We start from the raw sequence: 23,600 nt of genomic DNA on the forward strand, positions 1-23,600 counted from the left end.
ATTTGTTTGAAAAAAAGGTGAATATGTCGATTCAGGAATGAAAAGAGAATGTTAGATTTTGATTATATTGAAGGATACAATCCATCTAATTGGTGTCTTTTGTACGATGTATATGATGAATTGGATCTATTGAATCTGAAAGAATACGACAGCTATTATGAGAGATACCAGTTAAACGAAAGAACATGGGAATTGCTTACGGACCGAGTTGATTGGGCTAAACAAACGGACAATGGCCTAGAAGAGGCAGCCCTAGATGAGGAAATAACCTCAGAAATTTTTGATACATTCAATCATGTGGTAGAAGAGATATTTGAAATAAGAGCGAAGGAATACACCTCTTTGGGAAGAAGAGTCATGTTGTATGAATTGATTAGAGGACTTGTGATGAAACTTACCAACACTAATATAACAAAGGATGTGTACCAGGAGAGAGACCATTGTAAAGATCCGCCACATATGGAACAATGGAATTGTCAGAATAATTTGGGAATAAAAGGCTATTCCAGTTCAATACATCGGCGAACAAAAAGGATAAGGTGTATAGAGATACATCCTTACCCCTATGAAGGGGAAAGTGTGAATATTGACTCTATAATACAGGAACAATTATGAGTAATGACAACGAATGTAAATAAGATTTTGACTAAAGACACCTTTTCCGAAGATATAAAATAACAAAGTGGGTTATCTAATTCATAAGTAAAATGAACCGCGTGGAACTACTAGTATTATGGCTGGGCATGTGTTATGCTATTTATCCGGAAACAATAGAACAAAGGAAGTGTACAAACAATGAAAGACGAACCATGTTATATCCGGAATGCATGCAAGGAAACAATTTGGTACTTTGGTGTGACCATTCTAGTTACACAAGAATTCCGGATCCTGATAAGATATACTTGGCGAAATCTTGTAGGAATACATTAAAGATATTCATCAACGACAGCTGCCTATGGGAAATAACCAAAGAACAATTGGAAAAATATAAAGAGATAGAGGTATTGCATTGTGGTTGGAACAAAATTCAAATGCTGCAAGAAGGTGCCTTCTGCGAAAATGAAAAGCTCAGAAAGATAAACTTGATGCGAAATTACATCACAAAAATACAAAAGGGAAGCTTTTCAGGCCTACACCGACTGGAGGAACTGTATATGAGTAGCAATTTGTTGGAAGAGATTGAAGGATCAACATTTGCAAGTCTGAAAAACTTACGAAGGTTATATTTGGATAATAATTTAATAAAGAGACTAAAGAACGGAACATTCATTTACTCGCGTCGTTTAAGAATACTGGACTTATCAAGAAACGCCATAAACGTTATAGAAGAAGGAGCGTTCAAAGGACTGAGGAAACTGGAAACTTTAAACTTGGACGAAAATAAGCTGGTTGAATTTGATATGACAATACTTGAATCTTTATGTAATTTAGAGAGATTAACGTTGTATTATAAGAACTTGCAATATTTTTCTCTGTCCTCCAACATTTCGTTCAAATATCTACATACTATTGATCTTAGTTATAATCATGTACAATTTCTTAATGACTCACTATTGAGAAAATTGCCAGATTTGGAGGTTTTAAAATTAAAAAAATATAATAATGGAACGTCTACCAAAAGACCCTATGTCCGTAAACAATCAAGATTATATTATGATGAAATGAAAAATCTTTCTAATCATGTGACTATACATTCAAAATGTACATTTGCCGTTAGTGTTTGGTTAGTCACTATTAAACTGATGTAAAAAGTTGATATAGATTGAAATCCGGTGTGGTATTTTAAAGATGGCATTATGTAAATGACCTTATGTATTCTGTATTAAGGATTTACTAAAAAGTATCAAAATGTGTTTGGGATTGCGTTGTGATCTGGAAATACAACATTCGACATGGATACCCAAAAAAGAAACACTAATAGATAAAGGATTAAAGTCGCTGAAATTTCTGTTGACAACATATACCTTAACGGATCACTTGTGTGATATAATGTACGACGAATTAAATCCACGACTACAATATTGGAAACAAAAGTATGGTCGTACTACGAGTAACAATCATTGGCCTGGTAAACATCTGGTTGAAGACGAGTGGGAAGAAATTTATACAGGAAGCATTTACCCTGAAAAACCGATACAAATGGCTTTTGCAGAAATCTGCATAAATTGGGTAACAATTTTAAAAAGAGTAAATCCGGAAATGAGGGAATTTCTAAAAAAAGGGGATTCTGAAAGAGATCTCATAATGTGGATAATCTTTCCGGAAGTTCAGATCTACGCGTTAGCAAAGACGCAGGAAATATCATTAAAGGAAGCCGATTGTCGATTTATGACTCTGAAAGTACCTGCATGAAACTTACCTTTACAATGTTTATATATGCAGAAACTATTTTTGAAAAACGACAATTAAGAGTTTTAAATAAAGATGAAGATTAAAGAACCCAGAAAAAGAAGAAATTTATTCAATCTTGCTCGATGTGGTATAATATCAAATGACCGAAAATGTATAAAGTTTCTGCGATCACGGCAACTCCTTGTTCAAGAGGCAACATGTTTTAAATGCGGACAACAAATGATTGAAGAAAAATACAAAAGAACTATGGATGGATATAGATGGAGGTGTCCGATTTCAAAGTGCCGGACTACCACATCCATAAGGAAAAGATCGCTATTTGAAGGAAGCAAAATAAGACTCACTAAACTTGTAATGATGATTTATCTTTGGACCATAGATGTATCTCAACGACAAATAGCTTTTGAAGCACACGTCAGCAAGAGAACAATGGTAAATTGGACCAAGAAACTTCGTAAGATATGCTCTGGTGAGATGGAAAGAAGAGGTACAATAATAGGGGGAGTATCACAAGGTAAATCACATATAATTCAAATTGATGAGACGTTTGTGGCTAAAAGAAAATTTAATCGTGGAAGGATAATACGCCAACGCTGGGTTTTGGCTGGAATAGATATGGAAACGCGAGAAATGTTTGCAGAATTGGTACCTGAAGAAGGGCGAAAAACCTCGGTATTATCAGAAATAATTATGAAACACGTAAAAGAGGGATCCACTATATGGACTGATTCATTTGCCAGTTACCGCAAGTTGGAAAGCCTGGGGATGAATTATAAACATTCAATAGTTAATCATGATCGCGAATTTGTTACCACAGAAGGTGTAAATACACAATTGATCGAGGTGTCTTGGAATTTTTTCAAAGCTGCCATTAGAAGACTGAATGGGGTATCAAGATCGCTTATTCCCCATTACTTACAGGAGTGGCTTTGGAAAAGAAGAGTAGCTTTGGAAGAAAGATTTCAGCGATTTCTTGAGATAATTGTCCTTGATTCCAATCTCCGGGCATTGGAATATTGAAAATGTTTGTCACTATGAGTAATATCATCATATATGAGTGATTTGAATCTTCAGGGAAACAGTAGAAGCATGTATTATAATCTACATGCTTAAAAAACCTATGAAATGTTTCTATTAAAGTATATATATGAGTTGAAATAATGATATAAGCGTATTATATTATTGTTGTATCATAGTGAGGGAATGTATTATATATATGTCGTATGAGGTATTTAATACCGGAATTTAAGGCATTGAAGTCTTGAATTGAAATCCTTTTATTGTTATTACAAATTATTGTTATATCAACAGGGATGAAATGTATCTATCTGAAGTACAAGATCATAATACTGCTATCTTTTGTAAATTGATGAATCAATTAGACAAAATTGATGTACAAAAAAATACTGGCTGTCTAAAATTGCTGATGGATATGGTGAAGATTTTTTTTGAACAAGAACATAATTGGTACAAAAGACAACTTCCAGGTGGCGACAGAAAACCTCATAGTGGGACACCGGAGGACGAAACGTCTAGTAATACGGACTCTGACGACTCCCAAGATTCGGCCATTGTGAAAAATTCATCACGACGACGACGACTCATAGTATGGAATAAACAGACAATACGACCTGAGGACAATACATGGATTATAATTATGGAAACCTTGATGGGAGTTGTCCGAAGAATACCTCCCCTATGTATGAGGCGAGTGATATATGAAGTGATGCGAGGAGTCGTAATGGGCTATACAAGGTTGTTGGTATGTGCAAATAGTCTTGCTTATGTTACAGATGCGAATTGTAAATGGATTTGGCACAGCCAAACTAATCTAGGAGTAAAAGGTTATATGTTATTGGATTCTGATACCTCTGTTATGGATGCGTATATATACATATACTCGAAGAAAGTAGATAAGAAAGCCCAGTCCATGAATCAATATCTGGAGAACTCATATATTTCTGATTGACATCTCCATTAATTATTGTCGCATATTAACGATCAAATAATGATTTTACACCTAATCCATGAAATTTATTGAACTAATGCTAATTTTGAATCTCGAAACATGGGAGGGATACGAAATTAAATAAAACTAAAAATCGATCTATTGAGATTATTGTTATTAAAATGTTTCTGTTAAATAAAATTTTAATGATCCTGGTTTTTATTTAAGAACAGAATGTTAATGTATTATTACTGGAATGTTGGATTAGAATGAGTGTATTTGATCTGTAATGATGAACGCCTGTTCCATCAAAAGCAATTACACCGAGAAGCGACCAAATTGAAACTATGGGCATTCTGATGAAAAGAGATCGTGATCCTCCTGGACACAATTGCATTTATATTCCACCTGGAGATCACCGAATTGAATATTACAGACTTGCAACGTTCAAACATTTTCCGAAGGAAATTCCTGTGATACCGAGTTATCTAGCCGCTGCTGGTTTCTATTGGACAGGATTTCAAGATAGAGTAAGATGTTACTGCTGTGGCGTATCTGTGGAAAAATGGGTCACTGGAGATGATGCTTTTGATGATAAGTGGCACAAATCTACTTGTGACATGGTGACCGGACAACATGGTTATAACTTGCCTATTTCAAATTGCTCAAGGAGGCTCCTTTTTGAACAAATCAGGTGCCACCTTAACTTCACTACAAAAAGTCAGCAAATTAATCGGAATGTGCAAAGACCAACTATCAAAGAGGAAAAATGTCCATTACCACAAACTGTGTTTGCGAACATTTGTGACCAAGGACATGAGACTTCATTGCGATCAGCAAATTTGAGAAGTGAACTCGAGAGAAGAAGAACCTTTGACAAATGGCCTTCCCATCCCACTCCATACTTGGTAGGGGAGTTGGCAAAACAGGGATTTTTCTACCTAGGAAACCTTGACAGAGCACAATGTTTTTCATGCTCAGGAGTACTGAGAAATTGGGCACCCACTGATAATGTCCTTGAACAACATAAAAGACATTTTACAAAATGCAAAATGGCGAATAACGAGTATGCGGGAAACATGTCCTTGACAGACTCCGAGAGAAATCAGGCAGATAATGAACTTAAAATAAAAATTGAAAGGTTAACTGCTAATAGGGGAGAACCTCCGGATCCATCGCCAGAAGAACAACTACAGTTGGTGGAAAGATTCCCTTGCCTTTACCCGATGAATTTGCATATGATATCGTTACAACAAAGAATATCTTCGTTTAATGAAAAATGGCCTAGGATTCTAGCAACAGTGGAACAATTGGCTAAAGCGGGTATGTATTATCTTGGGGATTCGGACAGAGCGAAATGCTTTTATTGCAATGGAGGATTACAAAACTGGAACTACAATGATGAGCCGTGGACAGAGCATGCAAAGTGGTTTCCTGGTTGTGAATATGTTTTACAAATGAAAGGTATTGACTTCGTTTTACGACTAAGAGATGAACATCCCAATCTCAATCGACCATCGATAAGGAATGCAAAATGTCTTGATGCACCACGAGAGGAGATACGAAGGAACCATAATCGACCAAGGTTATCTGGACAATACATAAACAGGATGCAACTGGAAGACATGGGATTCACGAGAGATCAAATAGAAGGAACTATAAATAGGCAGACTAATGATCATTTCTCTACCAGTGACATAATACAGGATTTACTGGAAACAGTAAAAACAATTACCGCCAGTCCGACTAAAACAACACAACAACAAGGCACTAGCATATCTGAAAATAACCACGAAGTGAACACCGACAAAGAAACGAAAGAAGCAGTTGTTGCAGAAACAATGTCGGTGGATGAGATAGCTCAAAATTTGAAAGAAATACAAGAGGTCGTGCTTTGCAAAAATTGCAAGAGAAACAAAAGTGAAATCACTTTCATACCTTGTGGACATTTTTGTAGTTGTGTAGTATGTGCAACAAATTCTGAAAAATGCAACATTTGTGGTGAAACAATACTTGAAAAGATAAAGGTGTATAGAGCTTGATGGAGCAGGCAGGACTATTATTTTGTGGCATGAATGCTATTAATGCATATGTATAATGCATGGCGTTACTAGTTATCATTGTGCATATGAATTAATTATTCGTAAAATTGAACGTATGATTTTAATGTGCTTTATTATGTATTAAGATGGCTAGAGTATTACAGAATTGGGAAATTACGCTAGCCAAACAACAAATTAATGAATACTATGATGAATTTGAACAGGAATACCATCACCAAAATTTTGAGATATGGAAAAATACTCCAAAGGAAAAATTCAAACAATTAATAAAGAAATATCTTCATCATTGTTTTGCAAATGTGACCGAAAAGCTTTTTGATAAGCTTTATGAAGCACATAGTGATATTGCTCGTGTTTTTGTTACAAAAGATTTTGATCTGGCTCAATATACATGGTTTGGTCTTGTTCTAAAACTACACCCGGCTCATAAATATCTACCAGAAGGATTTTTGGATGAAAGATTACCACAAATGGAATTGCAAGATTCTGCAACATTACTTCTAAATGCTCGAGAATTTGAAACTGTTGCTATTCCGATTTTAGAAGACGCTTTTTCGAAAGTTGTTATATTACACAATTGAGAGGAATGTCGCAAAGGACCATAAGTAACAAAGAGCTAATGCAAATGGGACATGAATCTGCAATAAGTGACTTGAAATATTATTTTGACATGTTTTGTGAATACTATGAAGAAGATGTGGAAATTTCCGACAGATGGTCAATATGGGCTATGACAAGACCCAATGATATTGTAAGAATGCTGACGCTGTATGTTGACAAAGTCTACGGGAGTGCTTTATCTCCGCAAGGCAAGGCTCTGGGTTATCATGCTGCTATCAAAGAACATAATCGGATTGCAATTATTACCCTGGGAAACTACAAGGAAGCCAAATTTCTTTGGTACCGACATATTGTTCGTATGCATCCTATGAAGGAAAACTTTTCGGAACAATGGATAAAAGAATGTTTGAAAGATGATTAAATGAAATAATACATATACTGCATCAAATTTTCCACTATATTAATTGGATATATAAAATACTTTGTGATTTCAAAAACCATGTACTATGTTTATTACTATAACTAGAATTAAAACTCTAATTTGTGTATTTTTGTTGACTTACTGGTTAAGAATCGATGAATGTTTAATGATATTCGGATTTTTTGTGTAAGGAATTTTAAAATATTAGAAATTTATTTGAACTATAATTGTGATATGTTGGAAGTCAATCATGAAAAGTATGAATATGTGCCCAAAGACCCACAGAAGAAAGAATTGAATCGGAAAAAGTTTAGACCGCGTCCATACCATACGATACCTGACAGCAGAGTTGCTTGGCTGAGGATGGGGATTGTACATGAACGAATAAAAGAAAGAATAGAAAACTTTCCAACTCTGACAGCCAAAGACATGGAATACGTGTTGAAGGATTTTCTTGTCTGGTTATACCGGGACCATGAAGTGGAGGAACAATTAAAATGCGCCAAAAGAGTACTGGAGCAAATTGTGGAAGAAAACTTTGGAGAAAGCCCTGCATACTATTTGTATGTATTTCTACGATATGTGTTGGCTATAGCTAATGTTGATGAAGATTGGAACATTACTAGCAGAACTATTGCCGGTTTTTCACGGGCTATGTATACTATGGATAAACGACTGAATTGATAATGTTTTCCTTTCTTTTTATGTGCATTAAGTCTTGCTGGATAATATTAATCTACACCGAATGGCAAAACATAGATTACATGTTGAACGGCGAAAGATCAATCAAGAAATTCAAACAAATCCTGTAATTTTGCAAGCAGGGCCTTTGGACGAATCAGATATCTATGTTTGGCAAGCACTTTTGCGTGGACCCTCAAAAACACCATATGAAGAAGGGACATTTCTCCTTAGAATTGAATTTCCAACGGAATATCCATTCAAGCCTCCGAGGATCAAATTTGAAACCAGAATTTTCCATCCGAATATAAGCCGTAAAGGTACCATATGTATTGACATTCTTGCAAATGAATGGTCACCTGCTTTAACGTTGGGAAAAGTATTGGTCTCGATTTCGTCATTATTGGCTTCCCCTAACCCAGAAGATCCAATGGATATTGAAAGCGCCAGACTGTATCGGGATGACTATGATAGTTATCAGAAGACGGCACGAAAATGGACTGATATGTATGCTAAGTAAATTGTCATGTATCCAGTATGATTATCACAATTAATGAATATTTTAGAAATGTTGTTATACTTATATGAATGTAGAAAATGTTATTAAGAGAGATTTCCGGTCCAATAATCAATATGAAATTCTCTATGTTAAGAAAATATGGGGGATAAAATTGCTAGAGTAAAGCATGAACTTGACGTTTTCTTTGATTCCTTTGAAAAGAAATATGAACACAAAGACTTTGGCAAGTGGGCTGCAACCACACGGGATGAACTGGAGACATTTATGACACCTTATTTGAGGATTTGCAACCTGAGAGTATCCGATAAACTGTTTGATGCGTTATACAAAAAGCATTTAGCCATCTCCCGCATGATATTGTTCGAAAATTATGAACATGCTAAGTTTTGTTGGTTTGTCTTCTGTATTGGATTACATCCTGCCTCGGATGTCATACCTGAAGGCTGGGTGTTGGAAAGAATGCCTTGTTCTGACAGAACTGGATTTTGTATTTATACCACGGATAAACTCTTTAATGACACTTTTCCCTCTGATGTGAGAGCTGCTATACTTATACATAAAATGAAATGTAATGGCTGTGATAATTATGAACAATGAATGCATGGATTGTATGTTTCATTTTTTGCTAACTTGAATGTCTATTAATCATGTATGACGTGTATGCCAATTTAATTGTGCTTTACCTCGTTTCCGTCTGCATGACCAAATGGACCCTTACCTGGATGATTAATTTCTTTCAGAAAATTGAGTATGAGTAACGCGGTGATAAATGATAATGGTGATGTTGATGTCACCAGAATAGTTGGATCTAATGTGGCTGAACAAGATTTGATCTTTTATTTTTGGTTATTCAAAGAACGGTATGAAGCGAGAATACTTCCCTCTCATAGATGGTACGAGTGGTCAAAGACTCCACCCAAATACATCAAACTTGGATTGAAATGTTTTTGCAAAAGAGTTAATGAAACCTTATCAAATGAAAAGCCCTTTGTTATTGACTACCCTGGAATATTAGAAAACCACAAAATGATAAAAGACATGGCCTCTGGAAATTATGAAAGGGCTAAACTTTTGTGGTTCAACTATATGGCTCGAATGCATCCTATGGAAAATTTGATTACGGATGAATGGGTGAAGGAACAAGCCGAATCTACGGAACCCTTTTACCCTGAGGATACTGTAAATGTCCTAGTTCTATGAGAATTATTAAGCCCATGAATGCTATTGTTTTAATGTATTTCTACTGTATGTATATAAGGCGTTATAGACTGCTACGCCCTATATTTTAAGCAGGACCCTAGGGACTTAAAAATCACTAGTTTTCAGGAAAACAAAATCCAGAATTTTACGGTGCGAACCCTTATTATAGGCTAAAAGAAAACAAAAATCACGACTCCGTCACGTTCACGGTAATACGCAATGTCTCGAGTGACTTGGCTGCCTACTATTTTAACGCTTGAACAAATTAAAGTGACCGCTTGTTCTTGTGTGTATATAATGTGCTGTATATGGCTGCACTATAAGCCAGACCCTAGAGACCATCATCACCCTCTAGTTTAACCAAAACAAAATCCTAGATGCTTTAGGTGCGAATGGTTATTGAGAAAAATAATGAAAAACAATATAAAACTTAATAAAATCTTGAACAACTATACCCATTAAGATTACGAAATAACGAACACCAAAATATGTTTGAACAATCTGCAATGCCTGTATTAAGTGGCATCTTAGTTAAGGGTAGTATCATGCGGTCCGATTAAGAGGATTATAGTGATTTTGATTGCACTGAAGACATGACGTCCTTAATGTTGATATGTTTATTGAAAGATTTTGAAACATTATAATCACGAGTATACTGATGATTATTATGATGAATATGCCGTTTAATAATTGAAATGCATTATAAAATTTTCGGCAGGACAGGCCGTCGCATGAATTATATGCGTAAACAAACCTTGGAGTATTGAAAATATTTATTAATTGTGTATGATGATGTATAGGTTAAACCATGCCTTGTGTTATAATTGATGAATGATGTGTATGCCAATTTAACCAAGTTTTGCATAGAGTTACCTCATTTCCGTCTACATGATTAATGATTGGAGTATTTGGTTGTATTAAGCTTCTAGATTATCAGTAGATAAAGGTAGATTAAAATTCTGGACCCCAGGGTCATTGTCAACTTTAGAAGGAACAATCTTACAACTGTTGTTGCTCCAATCACCATTTACAGACGTCGTCAGGATACTAACGAAAGGCAACGAAAGGCAACGCTTTACTAGGAAGTAACCCGAACAAGTGTGGACTACTCGCATAACAATCGTTGTGGAGCTGCACTATAAAAACATAATTGGTGGCCAGTACGGGGATACTTCCGGTGCTCAGACGTTGACCAATCGATGCTTTCTAAGACGACTATCGTAAAGCTTGTACTTGTCGTATCCTTGCTTTCATCGTCTGTATCTCTCCTGATCATATTGGCAGCAATTTATCTGCACGTATCGCCTGGAGCATTTTCTAATCTGTTGAACGTATTTTTGGGATCTAACAGCAGCGAATCCACTGCTTACGTCCAACCCACGAATACGCCGCAGGGATCTACAGTATATTTTAACGTGTCTTCACCTGATCTACTACCTTCTGTCAACAGTACTTTCTCCGGTCGATAGAAAGGAATGCGAAGGATGTTGAAAGCATTTAAAAGGAAAAAGCCGTCAGAAGTGACGGATGAACTCAAACAAGGTATTACTTTGCTTAAAGCGACACAAAAACGTCATGAAGATGTACGAAGACAAGAAAGACAACTTGCTAAGGATGTGGCCGAACAAACGGAATTACTAAAAGAGGTGAAAACAGCTCTGCCGGAAACTATGAAAGGTTTAGAGAAGGCAAAGAAAGAGGTTCGAAAAGCTCAAGCGGACCTCAAAGCGGTTTGTGATGCCACAACAAAAGTTAGCGGGAAGGTCTCCACCGACGTGCTGAATGAAATCCTTACGTCAGAATTTGAGCTCGGAAAGTCGCATACACAAGCTACGCGAAATAGCATCCAATCCCCCGTTTTGACAGTAGCTCCAACGGCACCAGAATATGATCCTCCGGCTTACGTTCCTCTCGCTGATCAACAGTCTGGTAGCGTAAAACAAGGACCAACGATGACGGTTCGCAAAGGGCTGGATTGTCATACGGTAACTGCCGTCTATCCTAAGCTACCACGCTCCGATTCGACCTCGCTGTCAGACTCTCGAATGAGGACGAAACCATGCTTCCACGTGGGAAGTGGTGCACGCGCTAAACAGACTAAGAAAAAACCCGCAGAGATGCCAAGCATCATTGAACTTGGGGGGAGCGAGCCCCCCGTCGCGTCGAAAACAAAAAAGAGTCCCTTGGATAAGTATATGGGGTATCGAGGATGGCAGGAACGTCGTAACGAGGAGAAGGATTCTCGAAGACGAGCGGGAAGTGCGGATGGCGAATCTCGACGGGTGGCCTTCCAAGAACAGGGTGATACTGGAGAAGATGCGGAAGACACTAAAGACGACGATTATGATGCTCGTATGCGATTATTGTCTCAAGAAATAAAAGAGATTTGGAGGCCTCTCCAAAGTTCCGAAAATTCGTCGGAGGATGATACGGAGGAGGGCCGACCTAACAACCCGACTTATCCAAATATGCCTCGTTTTACCTCCACTCCCAGCGATCGTAACAGAAGGCGACGACAGCAACAACAGCCGCACCAAAATCCCGGTGTTTCGGCCCCATTGCTCAATGTGTCTGCTAAAATACAATCAGAAAAAGAAATGCTTCAGCTTATGATGGACCCTGGTGACATGCCATTGCTAAAATGGATGGAGAATTCCATGCGACGAATACGCCACGGTACCGGGAATACAGATGCTGATGTTATTTTGGCTAATGCGATGCAGAAGAAATTGCGGGCGGCTGGCAGACACAAGCAGGCTACCCAATTGGGAAATTTTTTTAATACCAATTCAGGGGAAGCAGAATGGGAATCGGTTATGCGATCTCTTTCATTATCTAATCCCCAGGGTTTAGTAAATGATGAAAAGATCATTGGGGATTTCCGCAGAAATTATCGGTGGGAGGATGAGCCCCTACCTTTGCTTAATAGCGCTTTGAAGCAACTGGAAATAGACATGGATAGTTTCATTGAAGATAATCCGGATGGATTGCGTCTTTTCCGAAATCTAAGACAACGACTTCCCGAAGCGCTCAGATTGATGTTACGAGGCTGGGAGGAAGAGAAAAGATGGCGGGATGTTGCGGAGGAACTACAACTTGTTTGGAACTCCGAGTTTCTGGACGAACAAGAGACGCGCCCCAGGTATCAGGAAAAAAAGGAAGTACGTGATACAAAACCGTCCTTGCCGCCGGTACACATTTATAATGTTCAACCTGCAGGGCAAATAATGCAGAGTTATCCCACCTATGGTAGCGATGACAGTCAGCTCAATACTCCTCCTCCACCCGGTGAAACCCCACCGCCGGTGGTACAATCACCTTCGCCCCTGCAGCCACTGAATAACTTTGGGGGGGCAACACCTCCTGGATCACCTAGGGGGATCTCACCACGTCAGATTACCAATGCAGGCCAGGAACCGATACCACGTCGGAATCCTCAACGTACAGCGCGCGACAATCGTTTCCCTACCCGCATCATGAATGGCAATGGATTTGGTAGGCGAGGACGAGGCTCGAGGGCCAGGCCCGTACAACAACAGAATGGGCGCACTGCATCATCGAGACCTAACGGACAGACAACGAGAATAACAAGGTCTTCACGTGCAAATCCAGGACCGGGAACCTCGAACCGAAGTCCACGAATTGCGAATACACAAGACTCCGGGATGGGTGCAGACAGCTCACAGATTACGCCTTCCAGCAGCCAGGAAGCCCGCAACATTGCGGATAGTCAAGGTGAGCGATACAATTTTCTTGGAAATCCGAATATTTTTGCCCCTCTAGGCTTGTATCTAAATCCCACCCAGGGACAATCCCTGTCCGTCTGTTACTACTGTAAGGCACCGGGACATCAATCCCGAAATTGCGTGGCTAAATTCATACTGTGGCTAAACGATAAGGTTCTTGCCAGAGATGAGGAATTAGGATGGATAATTCGTGGGCGAGCACGACCTGTACCCCCTCATGTTAAAGAGTCTGCTGAACGAAACTGGAAACCGTTTCTGGAAAGAAATAACATACTTACAATTGAGGGTCTTGATCGATATCTTGCTGCTCAAGGTTCACCCTCATTTACACAAAGAACCGCTCTGTGCGAAGCCTATTATGATATCAGGCCAAAAAATCGTGATAGAACCCACTGGCATGATAGGGATCAATGGGGTCCTCATGGACCACCTGCACGTCCATCTGGGGGAAATACCCACGTGGCCTGGGCGAAACCTCAATATCATGAGCGCCCGCGTCGATATGATGCTTCATATTGGACGGACGAGGAGCTAAATCAAGGGGTGCGACTTTCAAAAAACGCCATGGGGTGCTGATTGATCCGGTGAATCAGCTCCCAGATAAATTGATATTTCAACACATAAAAACTGTACATAACTCTTCTTTACCATTATTTACATTTCTTGATGTGCCGGATGACCCCCTACAGCCCAATTTTACGGAATTGTTTGGCAGCCAACTGTTGTATTTGGTTGATACAACAACTGGTACGAAATTCCTAGCTGACACGGGGAGCATCCCCAATTTAATAATGAAAAAGGTTGTTATAACTAAATACCCACAAAGTTGGGAAAAACGTCAACCAATAGACATGGAATTGACTGGAATAGGTGGCTCTTCCCAAGTGGACTCCTTTGTAGTGATTGATTTTGATGGACTGTCCGTTCCATTTGTGACCGGATCAGGAGTCCCACTTAATATCGTAGGGCTGAAATGGATTGAGGAAATCCAACAATTACCAAGCATAACTACGGAATTCAAAACCCCGTCTAACGCAAATGAAGAGTTGTCTTTAGCATCACTACTTGAAGAGAATCATTGTGATCAGAGTAACGGAACCAAAGTTGGAAGCAGTATTAGCTACACTGTAACCGACGATGGGTTGATGGATGCTGCAAACCAATTTAGCGTGGAGCGGAAAATGGCCGCTGGCGCAAGTACCGAGATGGAATTAACCACTGGTGCGAGCGACGTGTTGAAAATAGCAACTAACGTCATACCTAATCCATGGGAAACTAATGGTGTTGAGACAGGAATGCCTGCTGACACCGTTAATGAATACGTCGAGCGTGGAATCCCCACTGGCGTAAAAATGGACCTGCACGAGAAAACTGGTCCCGAAAGCCCTCGCGGATGCACTTGTCCGAAGAACCTTGATGAATCGGCCCATAGATGCATGACGACAGCCACAGTAATGAATACTTTCCCAAAAGGTTCAATCGAAGCAGCAATTGCCGGTCAACCGGATACTTGTCCGGACATGTCCGACAAGGAGTCTGGGGATTTTAAGATGCACGTCTCCCCAGAAAAAGGGCCCCCGGCGGAAAAGGAGTCCGTCGGTGTGACGGTAGGTGCGGGCACGCGCCGAGATCAGAGGCCTACATCGAAGGACCTCGCCCTCTCTCCACCAACACCGAAAACCCGGTCATCACGAATCTCAAACCAGCCTATGGCTGGGCCAGTTACTACGTATGTTTTACAGAAAGACACTCATCCACGCGTTAAGACTGAGCTCGAAAATCTCTGCGCGCAATCGGTAGCGCTGGCTAAACTCCCATACAAACCTCCTGATCTAACGACTCCAGAAAATACCATTATCGCTGATGATGTCTGGAAAGCCATCTATGCACCGTTTGCGTCCGAACTCGAGGACCTACGGGGCCACCTTGGCGCTCTACAAACCATGAAATACAAATGCGACATTGAGCTTAAGGATCCTTCGACGAAACCATTTGTGTCTGGTCCCTATAACCTGAAGGGGGAGGGCCAGGCGAAGGCATTGAAAGAAGCGGTAGACAACTTCCTGGATTTGGGCGTCATTGAACGAGGTTTTGCCGAATGGAAGTTGGCTATATTTGTGGTCCCTCAGAAAATGAATGAGAGACAAAAATAGGAGGACGGATGGAAGCAAGCCTGGAGAGTAGTACAGAATCTCCAACCCCTTAATGCGGCCATAAAATCAATAGAAGTACCCCCACCCCTTGTACCGGACGTAAAACAGCTCGCCCAAGGCAGAGAAGTGCTTTCTCTCCTTGATTTGAAGAAGGCCTATTTCCACATGGATGTAACGGAAAGATCTAAACAATATGTGGGTATAGCCATCAAAGGGATGCATGTAAGATGGCGTAAAATGCCGATGGGGCTTAAAACCGCTGTGGCTCTTTGGAGCGCGAATATGCAGGAATGCGTGGTGAAACCAATTACGGAAAATTATCGTAAATACATGAAGCAAATTGGTCGGTCGGATGAGGAGAATGCGACGCCTATGGAGGCCTACATAGACGACATTTTCCTTAGCACAAAAACGGTAGAGGACCATTTGCTACTGCTACGTATGGTATTTGAACAACTCGCCAAGATGAAGCTAACGGTTAGCATCAATAAATGTTTCATTGGAAAACGAAGGGTGAACCTTTTGGGGGCAACCTTGACGGGGAAAGAAATTGAGGTTCAGCCCGAGAGGATAAGGGCTTTACGAGAACTCTCACCACCCCATAATGTGTACGAGCTGCGGGGGTGGATTGGTGCCCTTCGCTATATCTCGGAACATATTCCTGAGTTAAGTTTGAAGCTGGCCAAATTCGATGCGCTGACAGGAAAGGTTCCTGCGACACAAGGACGAGTGACGCCTGTGCTATGGACCAACGAATTACTGCAGGATTTCAAAACGGCACAAGCAGCCCTCGATGACGCTAAGGTTTTGTACCATTTGGACCCAAATCTTCCCATTTTCGTGGAAACGGACGCTTCAGATATTGGGTTTGGATCAATCATTTTTCAGACAGAAAAAGGGTGTAAACCACCTTTCGAAAAGGTTTACCCAATTGCTTATTACAGTCAAAAGTGGGCGACTCCCACGGCAAAAGCTTATGATCCATGTACAAAGGAATTGAAAGCCTTAAAGGATTCGGTTGAAAAATGGCAGTCAATGTTGAGAGCCCTATCCTTTACAATAATCACTGATAACACTGGGGTATTTGGGCTCCTCAAAAGAATGACAGATAAAGCAAAAAATCCAAGCCCAAAACCCCTGATTCAGAGGTGGCTCAATCATCTCGCAGGATTCCAAATAAAAGAGGTAATTCATTTAAGCACGATGCAAGTATTTACGTCAGATGGATTGTCTCGATCTTATTGGATGGAAATGGCTGCGGGAGAGGATGATCCACATGTTTGGGCAACAATTCCTAAGAAAAAGAGTAGTTCGTACCTACAGAAAAGACCCCGACCGGAAAAAATACAGCAGATGCTGATGTATCATTGCCGCCATGAGCTTTGTGACAACTCGGTGGACGGGTTCCATCCCTGGGATGATATTTGTGGCGTCCTCCAGAAGAAAACTGGGGACCAAATGGGAATGGATGAAATACGAAGCGTCATGCAAAGGTGCGACAGAGCAATAACCTCGGAATATGGTCTGGCGGCCGCCCATGGGCATACAAAAGGGACGCCCCCTCCGTACTGTAAATATGAAGGTAACGAGGTATTGTACCACATGACGACCGAAAACAATGCAAGACGGATAATGTCCGCGGGCATTGAACGGATGAACAGGAGATTCATTCATTTGAGCAAAACTCTAACGAAAAAAAGCAAAAGACGTAATGTAGCAATTTGCATGAAAACAGCAGATCTAAGGAATGAGGGACTCGTACTGCTGCAATCAGACGTACAAGAAGTGGTGTTGTGCGAAGGCCCTATACCACCCACAGTCATACAAAAGATGTAAAGCTGTTGTTGGCAGAGTGTAAATATGTGATATAATAGGGGTGAACGGCCGAAACTCTTATAATGGGTGTAAACGGGAAAAACTGAAACCTCGTAACTAGAAAAAATGCTGAGTCAGCATTTTTTACCTCGTGTGGAAAAACGAGAGAATAAGAAGAAAGAAAGGTTTAAGTGATGTAAGAAGTTAATTGAATTTAATGATCATGGGGAATCATGATGAATAACGGCAAGTAGACACACGAGTAAAGCGGGCATATACTGCACTAGTTCCAACCCCAGACCCCCCTCTGGTTCTACGCTATTTGTCGTACTTATCATTTTCATTGGTGTCGTCCAATCGCGCGAAGTGCGAAAAATGTAAATAATTCATGGTTGAATCCAGTGGCGGCTCGTGACAATATCGGGTGGTGGGGCAAGGGCTGCGAGCGACTTTTATCAACATGACGTCACAATGGCGTTTTCAAACGTAAAAAAGTAACTTTATGAAGGTCACATGAATTTCCCGACAACAGTGATTTTAGCGTAGGTGCCGCGAGAGGTTTGCCGGTGAGCCATGACTTGAGGTGTGGTAACAAATGTTTTATTCATTTTTTTTAATCAAGGGATTATTTTACAAAATGTACGTGAACTAAGAATCGTCCCTATGCCGCGAATCAATTATCAGGTCATCCTTAGTAGCATGCGTTATGATTTCATGGTAGAGTTAGAGATTACGCAAATCGATGGGCACTAATTTTTCTAAGCCCGTCCGAGAGTGTTTCGTACACGATCCTGGTGTGTTACGACCACTGAGCTGGTGGTCACCACTAGGGCTGGACACAATGATTCGAGTACTCGAATCTGAATCGAGTATTAATTTTAATGATTCGAGTCGAGTAGTAAAAGACGATTTTTTAGAGTACTGAAATTATACGCTCCTCACCACTGAAAGTTGATTTATCAACGATCAACGAGTTTATGCTAATTTCACTGTTGAAGCCTTGAAACCTAGATCGGCCGTATCGTAGCATGCGAAACATGAAGTACAAAGCTACGAACGTTACTGGAAATAGCACATTTCTGAAGTCATGATCATCCCACAATATTGTCACCAAGTGCAATTAAATCGGTATGGTCGAAAAAACTAACGAAGTATCCTTAATATGATGGATAACAGGCATTATATTCTTTGTGGTCGCTTGAGAGGTACATATTTGAACTTTGACGAATAATGTTCTGCTATGACGTCATTATGAATGATACTCGATTACTCGACTCGACTCGAAGCATTTTACGTGATTCAGAATCGAATCACTCAGGTACTCGATTTTGCCCAGCCCTAGTACGACCAGGTGATAGGCAACCAAAGCGGAGGTACCCGGCGTACGATTGGATCAATGGACTGGACAATTTCTCGAACTCTAATTTTCGCTCTAAAATCTAAAGGCAACTGCGTAAACTGCGTACGGAGCAAAGATTCAATACGATTCATGTTCGCACTTGACTTGACCACACTAATTCCAATGACTAGAACTCGAGAGATTGCGTAAGCCCAACTGCAAATGTCAACGAGTTCGGACACATACGCAATTGTTATCTAAAAGATTGGGCCTGTCATATTGAATCCAGCCAGAACATCAATTTGAATAGTCTTTGAAGAACTAAGGACAGCAACCTCGGAACTCCGGTCTCGGAACAACATAGTAGCCTACATTTTGGCCTTCAAACTGGAGATGTGACACAGCACATACAGCTAACTGTCTATAAGTCTGCTCCGAAATCGCCGTTGGAAAACATATTAATCAATAAATACATGAATGAAAGCCGTAAACTAAGTATACCGTTACATGAAATCGTCGAAAAGTAGTATTCGCAATCTCATAAACCATTCCGGCAAGGTACACTGTCAAAATCAATACAAACTGACGAACACCGAACTTCGAGTAAAATAGATCGAGGAATAGGCTGATCAAATGATCAGCTGTTAGCCGACATTGAATATGAAATAGCTATCGCATTTGACAGGGGATTGTAAGCAAATGGTTTGAAGGCCACAATTTCACAGTGAAATGGACATTGGCGAATATAAAATTATGTGAATATTTGAATGCAAACCGATAATCTTAGTTAGCTGTTTCATGCGATCATCGAGATATACGATTGGAAATATCATCACCGATCTCGTTATGGAACGCAGACTAGATTAGAACAGACGGACACCGGCTTTTGCGTGAGATCCGCAATGATGTAGGTAGGCTAAGTATCAGATCAGCGCGCATCTCTACCATACTCCACCTCGAAAACGAAATAACTGCCTCAATCATTGAGGCCCGTATTCAAAGAAACGCCTCGAACTCAAACTCAAGGCTTGCTCGACGGAGTGTAGGCGGAGTTCAACTACATTGGAGTAGCTCCTTGGTATTCAAAGACAATTTCTAGCTTTGCTCAGTTTCGAGTCTTACTCGACACGTCTGGCATCGTTCGCAACTGTGCGCTCGCTCGGTATGAACTGTTAAGATGCCGGGTTGGAATCCCGGTACGTTTAGCGTAATATATTTGGTGTGCAGTATCACACCGTGAGGACAGTTAGTAGAATCTTTGGTGTGCACGAGACACCGATTCCATATTGGCAGATAGGTATACGGTACGTGTTTCATTCCTTTCAGATAAAATAGCTATTGACATAGATATGTTAGAATATTACATGCAAGTGAATGGAAACGGGCTGCAGCAAGTACGGAAGTACCTTACAGATTTTGATAATCCCGTGGAATACATCACTGAGGAACTGTGTTCTGATCGCTATAGGCTTACGAAAGCCGGTGTTAGTGGATTATGGAGATCCTACATGACCTTACCAGCCCATCCAGCAAAGGCCTGCCCCTGCCCCCGTTGTTGAAGTTCCTTGTTGTTTTGCGCTTTTACGCCACAGGAAGCTTTCAAGTTGTTGCTGGGGAACTGGAACATGTCTCCCAGCTCACCGTTGGTTGGTGGATTGGTGAAGCTAAACAGTATGGCCATAGCTCATAAAAGCTCAGCTTCAGCATACATCAAATTCCCACAAGTTGAAGTCGCAGCCATTGAGGCCACACGATTTTACGACAAACAGCTGCTGAACAAGGTTCTAATATCCTCCAGAATAACTATAGAGAGGACTTTTGGAGTGTGGAAGAGCGTGTTCCCCTGCTTATCACTGGGTCTACGGGCGACACATCAATGACTGTGATTGATGTTCACAGCAGTGTTATGCAACTATGCCAGAAAGCACAGGTAATATATTTCTTGATTTTTTTTAATATCAAGCGCTTAACTTCCTTCAAATTTAGGTGCATCATCAACAATGAAACTGATGTCCCTGTCATCCCATAAGAAGTTGTAGAGGCACCGAGAGTTGTACGAGGCTCCCTGAGAGGCCTAGCTCGGAGACGACGAATCGTAGAAACTCACTTAACGAATGAAATTTAATTTGTTATCAGAAATAAAGAAACTGTGGTATCACTTGTATAGAACCGAACGAAATGGTGCAGTGTAGAAAGAAAAGAAGTGGGACAGTAACTATCAATATTCCACGGTTACATGGGCATAGCGAAAAAAGCATGAATATCACGGTGCGGTGTTGCAAGTCAAGGCTTATGCAGTTAAACGGGCATAGCAAAAGAAACGTATTGATGTCACGGTACTGCAATTAGAGAGAGAGAGAGAGAGTCTTTATTTTCATCGAACCAAAATACATAACAAACGGCAGTGATGGTGGTACAGTAAATATGCGTGCACAGTATTCGGTATTAGATAGGAATGATCGATAAGACCGTGAAGGTCATCTAGTCTGATAACACCAGCATCAAACAGGTACACTTGACTCCGAACAGTCTGGCTGTAAAAAATGTTTAGTTAAGAAAGGAAAATAGCAAAAAATCAAACAATGGTAGCAAATGATCAATGAAGCAATGTCTGGGCGAGGTAGGGCAACAGTGTTAGTGTAACGACAAGAGGTGGTCAAGTAGGGCTTTTTCGAATCTATTATAAGGCAATTCACGGATATGTGGTGGTAATGCATTCCAGATGATAGGTCCCGAGTAGTCGATAGATCTCTTAGTTAGGTTGCTATTGGGTGGGGGTAAGTAGATGTTTCCTTTAGACGAGGATCTCGTGTAATGGGAATGGACATGTTTAGCAGGTATGAAAAAGTCATCAAATACAGGAGGCAGACTATTGGAAAAATATTTGTGAACAACTTTTGATACTTCGAAGCGATATAGTTCATCAACTCGAAAAATTCGATGCTTTCGGTAGTAAGGCGATAAATTGGTACGTAAAGGTACAGATGAGATCAGCCGTATCGCACGGTTTTGCAGGGTTCGAATTCTGCACAAAAATGTTGTGGATGCATTTCCCCATACTACGATTCCATATTGCAGATGAGAGTGGAAAAGAGAGAAGTAGATGGTTCGTACTACTGATCTGGAAACCAAAGATTGGAGACGGGTCATTATTCCCACACACCGAGCTAGTTTTGATATTGTGCATTCAATATGCTGCTTCCAAGACAATTTGGAATCAATGGTGACGCCGAGATATTTTGCTGAGTCACATATTGAAATTTGTTTATGATTGATGTTCACAGTGAAATTATGACTGGCATTATTTAAAACGAGCATCTCGGTCTTATCTGCATTCAAACTTAGTTTGTTTGCTTGGAGCCATCTCGACACTTTTGGGAGTTCCCTATTCACAGATGCATGCAAACCATCGACAGTGTTGAAGGTTATGAAGAGGTGAGTATCATCAGCAAATAGCGTTGTGCGGAATAAAGATGCATTAACAATGTCGTTATTATAAATGAGGAAAAAAGTCGGTCCAAGGACTGAGCCTTGTGACACTCCACAAGTTATATCTCTGGTAGTCGTTCTTAATGTCCCCAGTTTAACAAATTGTTTGCGGTTTGCCAGGTAGCTTTCAAGTAGAGTTGCTGCAATACCCCTGATTCCATAGTGTTCTAGCTTGTATCTTAAGATTCTGTGGTTAACTGTGTCGAAAGCTTTGCGGAGATCGATAAAAATGCTGCAGCCATTTTCTTTTTGCTTGATGGTTTTGTAATAGTCCGTTACAATTGATAGTATTGCATGGTTGGTGTTGTGGTTGGATCGGAATCCATGCTGAGTCGGAGACAGTACTGCATTCAATTCAAAAAAGTTTTTGAGTCGGCAGTCAATCAGTTTCTCAAAAACCGTGGCAAGATTTGGCAAAACAGATATTGGTCGGTAGTTAGAAATTAGCTTTTTACAGCCTTTCTTAAACACTGGCATTACTCTGGCAGTTTTCAGTGCATCTGGGAAAATGCCTAGACGTATCGACCCATTAAAGAAAATGCATATAACATCACCAATAATATTAAAGACTAGAGGCCTAGTAACTATCAATAATGCACGGTTAAAAGGGTATGGCACAAGAAAAGCATTCATGTCACAACTGCAAGTACAAGCATAGTAACTATCAATATTCCACAGTTAAATGGGTATGGCACAAGGAAAGCATTCATGTCACATTGTTGCAAGTACAAGCATAGTAACTATCAATAATCCACAGTTAAATGGGTATGGCACAAGGAAAGCATTCATGTCACATTGTTGCAAGTACAAGCATAGTAACTATCAATAATCCACAGTTAAACGGGTATGGCACAAGGAAAGCATTCATGTCACATTGCTGCAAGTACAAGCATAGTAACTATCAATAATCCACAGTTAAACGGGTATGGCACAAGGAAAGCATTCATGTCACATTGCTGCAAGTACAAGCATAGTAACTATCAATAATCCACAGTTAAACGGGTATGGCACAAGGAAAGCATTCATGTCGCATTGCTGCAAGTACAAGCATAGTAACAATCAATAATCCACAGTTAAACGGGTATGGCACAAGGAAAGCATTCATGTCACATTGCTGCAAGTACAAGCATAGTAACATCAATAATGCGCAGGTAAATGGCACAAAAAATATTTGCATCACGGTGCTGCAAGCAGAAGCAATGAATCTTAAATCGAAAGCTTTTATAAAGTAGGTAGACCAGTTTCTAGTGGGACTGGTGAAGGCAAGCCTTCAAGCTTTTGCCTTGCATCTGCCATCAACAGCTGCTTGGTC

General features: G+C 40.2%; 2 protein-coding genes across 2 annotated transcripts; both read left to right on the forward strand.

The window, feature by feature from the left end:
• The first annotated feature begins 212 nt into the window (after positions 1–212).
• On the forward strand, positions 213–2,564 carry LOC145449148 (uncharacterized). The gene has a single exon (XM_080327616.1). The coding sequence runs from the start codon at positions 708–710 to the stop codon at positions 1,746–1,748; it is 1,041 nt and encodes a 346-aa protein (XP_080183742.1). The 5' UTR covers positions 213–707; the 3' UTR covers positions 1,749–2,564.
• On the forward strand, positions 2,557–7,558 carry LOC145449147 (baculoviral IAP repeat-containing protein 7-like). The gene has a single exon (XM_080327614.1). The coding sequence runs from the start codon at positions 4,648–4,650 to the stop codon at positions 6,340–6,342; it is 1,695 nt and encodes a 564-aa protein (XP_080183740.1). The 5' UTR covers positions 2,557–4,647; the 3' UTR covers positions 6,343–7,558.
• Positions 7,559–23,600: the final 16,042 nt, after the last annotated feature.

The sequence above is a fragment of the Botryllus schlosseri genome, chromosome 10 (assembly GCF_051294905.1).
Source record: "Botryllus schlosseri isolate E-star chromosome 10, Bs_hap1, whole genome shotgun sequence".
Lineage (NCBI taxonomy): Eukaryota > Metazoa > Chordata > Ascidiacea > Stolidobranchia > Styelidae > Botryllus > Botryllus schlosseri.